General features: G+C 38.6%; 2 protein-coding genes across 2 annotated transcripts; both read left to right on the top strand.

Annotated features, from left to right (window-relative positions):
- Positions 1-307: 307 nt before the first annotated feature.
- Positions 308-967, top strand: LOC136831029 (zinc finger MYM-type protein 1-like). Its single transcript, XM_067090974.1, has one exon. The coding sequence runs from the start codon at positions 308-310 to the stop codon at positions 965-967; it is 660 nt and encodes a 219-aa protein (XP_066947075.1).
- Positions 964-1941, top strand: LOC136831030 (zinc finger MYM-type protein 1-like). Its single transcript, XM_067090975.1, has one exon. The coding sequence runs from the start codon at positions 964-966 to the stop codon at positions 1939-1941; it is 978 nt and encodes a 325-aa protein (XP_066947076.1).
- Positions 1942-2495: the final 554 nt, after the last annotated feature.

The raw sequence follows: 2495 nt of genomic DNA on the forward strand, positions 1-2495 counted from the left end.
CGTGCTGTCATCATCTTCCAGTCGGTAGTCGGCAAAACCGCAAATTTTATCACATTTTTCTGTGGTGACAGGTGTGTTGTGTTAATTGTGAATTACGTGTGATTATTTAATTTAATTTTTTTTTTCAGAACTTACTATCACAGATAATTTTATTGTACTATAGACAATCATGGATAAATTTGTAATTAAAAAACGCAGTGAATGTGATGCACCATTGACAGTAAACCTTGAATCTGATAAACCTGCTAAGAAGTCAGAGGAGACTGTGATCGTGAAAGTATTGGCAATCCTGCAAGATCAAGTTCACATGATCACCCAACAAAGAAACAAAAAGGAAGATTCTGCACCAGCTGACATTTCTCAATCTGCTTCTGAGAATCCTATTCAGGTACGCTTAAAAGAGTATCCAAGGCATAGTGAAGGAAAGTCTCATGCTCGGTCTTTTGTGGGGGCTTGGTTCGACAAATATGAATGGGCTGAATATTCTAAAGAACGAGATGCAATGTTCTGTTTTGCATGCAGGCACTTTGCTCCACCAACATATGGCAATGCAGATGAAGCATTCATAAAGAGTGGCTTTAGACGATGGAAGAAAGCACATGGAAAAGATGGTGCCATCGAAAAGCACATTTCCTCACGGTGCCACAAAACTTCTTGTATTGCATGGGCGGACTATCAACGAAATAAAGCTGATAAAACATCAATTGCTCAGTGTATAAGTGAGGCATACCAGAAGAAAGTTCGTGAAAATCGTCATTACATAAAGACATTAGGTGAAATAATCCTGTTGACTGTAACACAAGACATTTCGCAGAGAGGACATAGAGAAGGTGATGATGAACTGAATCCAGGAAATGTTCGTAAGATTCTCAGATTCACTGCTAAACGTGATCCTATTATAGCTGATAGAGTAGAAAGTGGTCCAAAAATGAAAAATACACTTGTTCTGCAATACAGAATGAGATGATTGACACACTTGCATGTATGGTGAAGGAAGAAATTGCAGAAAAAGTTAGGTCATGTCATTACTTTTCTGTTCAAGCTGATGAAGCCAAGGATGTTAGTAAGGCAGAGCAGTTGGCATTAGTTATTAGATTTTATGATGAAATAGCAAATTGTATTCAGGAGTGCTTCATTTCTTTCACTCAGATGGACTTGTTGGATGTTGCCTCTATCACAGATATTATTTTGAAGAGTTTGGATAAACTGGGGTTGGATTACAAATCTTCTCTTGTAGGATTAGGATTTGATGGGGCATCAGTGATGAGTGGAGGGATTAGTGGTGTTCAGAAACGAATTCGTGATAAAGCTCCTTTTGCATATTATATACACTGCTATGGACACAGGCTCAATTTAGTGTTGATAAATGTTGCAAAGTATGTACCCCAAGCTGCTGAATTCTTTAGTTTGCTTGAAGAACTCTATATCTTTGCTAGTAACTCGGTAGTTCATGAGAAATTCATTTTGATACAGCGTGAAATGTTGCCTGAAGAACAAGTACGAGAACTGCAGCATCTCAGTGACACAAGGTGGTGGTGTCGGGCCACTTCGTGTGAAAATGCTCTACTCCGTCTGGAATGCATAATGAGACTTTTGAAGGAAATTTCTGAAGATGACATTGGTGCCCGAGCTGTATCCGCTCGCGGTTTGCTTGCCCAGATTGATGCAGAGTTTGTTTACTTATTGCAATTTTTCACAGATATTCTTGGAAAAGTTAATAAAGTGTCTACACAGCTACAGGATAAACAAGCAGACCTAGGAAAAGCAGCAAATCTAATTTCGTCACTCCATGAACATTTAGTTAATGTACGCAACTCTGACTTGAATGACCATTACTCTGAGAAGGTTAATGAACTCTGCAGGAAATGCTGCATTACACCAACAACAACAAGAAAACGGGTAAAGAAACCTCGTAAGCTTGATGGATTTATCGTGTTTTGAAACAAGTGGTCAAGGATCTTCTGTTCCATGTCATGTGCAACACATCAGGATTTTCTATGAAGTCCTAGACTGCTTAATTAGTGAATTAGACCGTCGTTTCTCCAAAGAGTCAAATGCAATTTTCTGTGGTATTTCAGCTCTCTGTCCTGGAGGACAGACATTCTTGTTAGAAGAAGACTTGAAGGCATATGCAATGGCATACTCGGTCAGTCAAAATGATTTACAATATGAGATCCCTCTGGTGAAGAAATTACTCACGAAAGAGCCAATACAGCCTACATCCATTACACAATTCCTGTCATTCCTTAGTCCTTATAAGGCTGCATTTGACTGTTTGTACAAACTATTGTTAATATCTGTCACTCTTCCTGTTACCAGTGCTTCTTGTGAGAGAAGTTTTTCAAAAATGAAATTAGTGAAAACATTTCTCAGAAATTCCATGACCAGTGCTAGATTGAGTAATATCGCATTACTGTCCATTGAAAGTGCACGTGCCGAGGGAATTGATTTAGACTGTTTTGTTGATGAATTTGATAGCCGGCATGATAATCGTA

Source organism: Macrobrachium rosenbergii, chromosome 48, assembly GCF_040412425.1.
Source record: "Macrobrachium rosenbergii isolate ZJJX-2024 chromosome 48, ASM4041242v1, whole genome shotgun sequence".
Taxonomy (NCBI): domain Eukaryota; kingdom Metazoa; phylum Arthropoda; class Malacostraca; order Decapoda; family Palaemonidae; genus Macrobrachium; species Macrobrachium rosenbergii.

Bases quoted from the DNA above. Each gene is read 5' to 3' on its own strand.
- LOC136831029 (XM_067090974.1), top strand. From the start codon at position 308: ATGATCACCCAACAAAGAAACAAAAAGGAAGATTCTGCACCAGCTGAC.
- LOC136831030 (XM_067090975.1), top strand. From the start codon at position 964: ATGATTGACACACTTGCATGTATGGTGAAGGAAGAAATTGCAGAAAAA.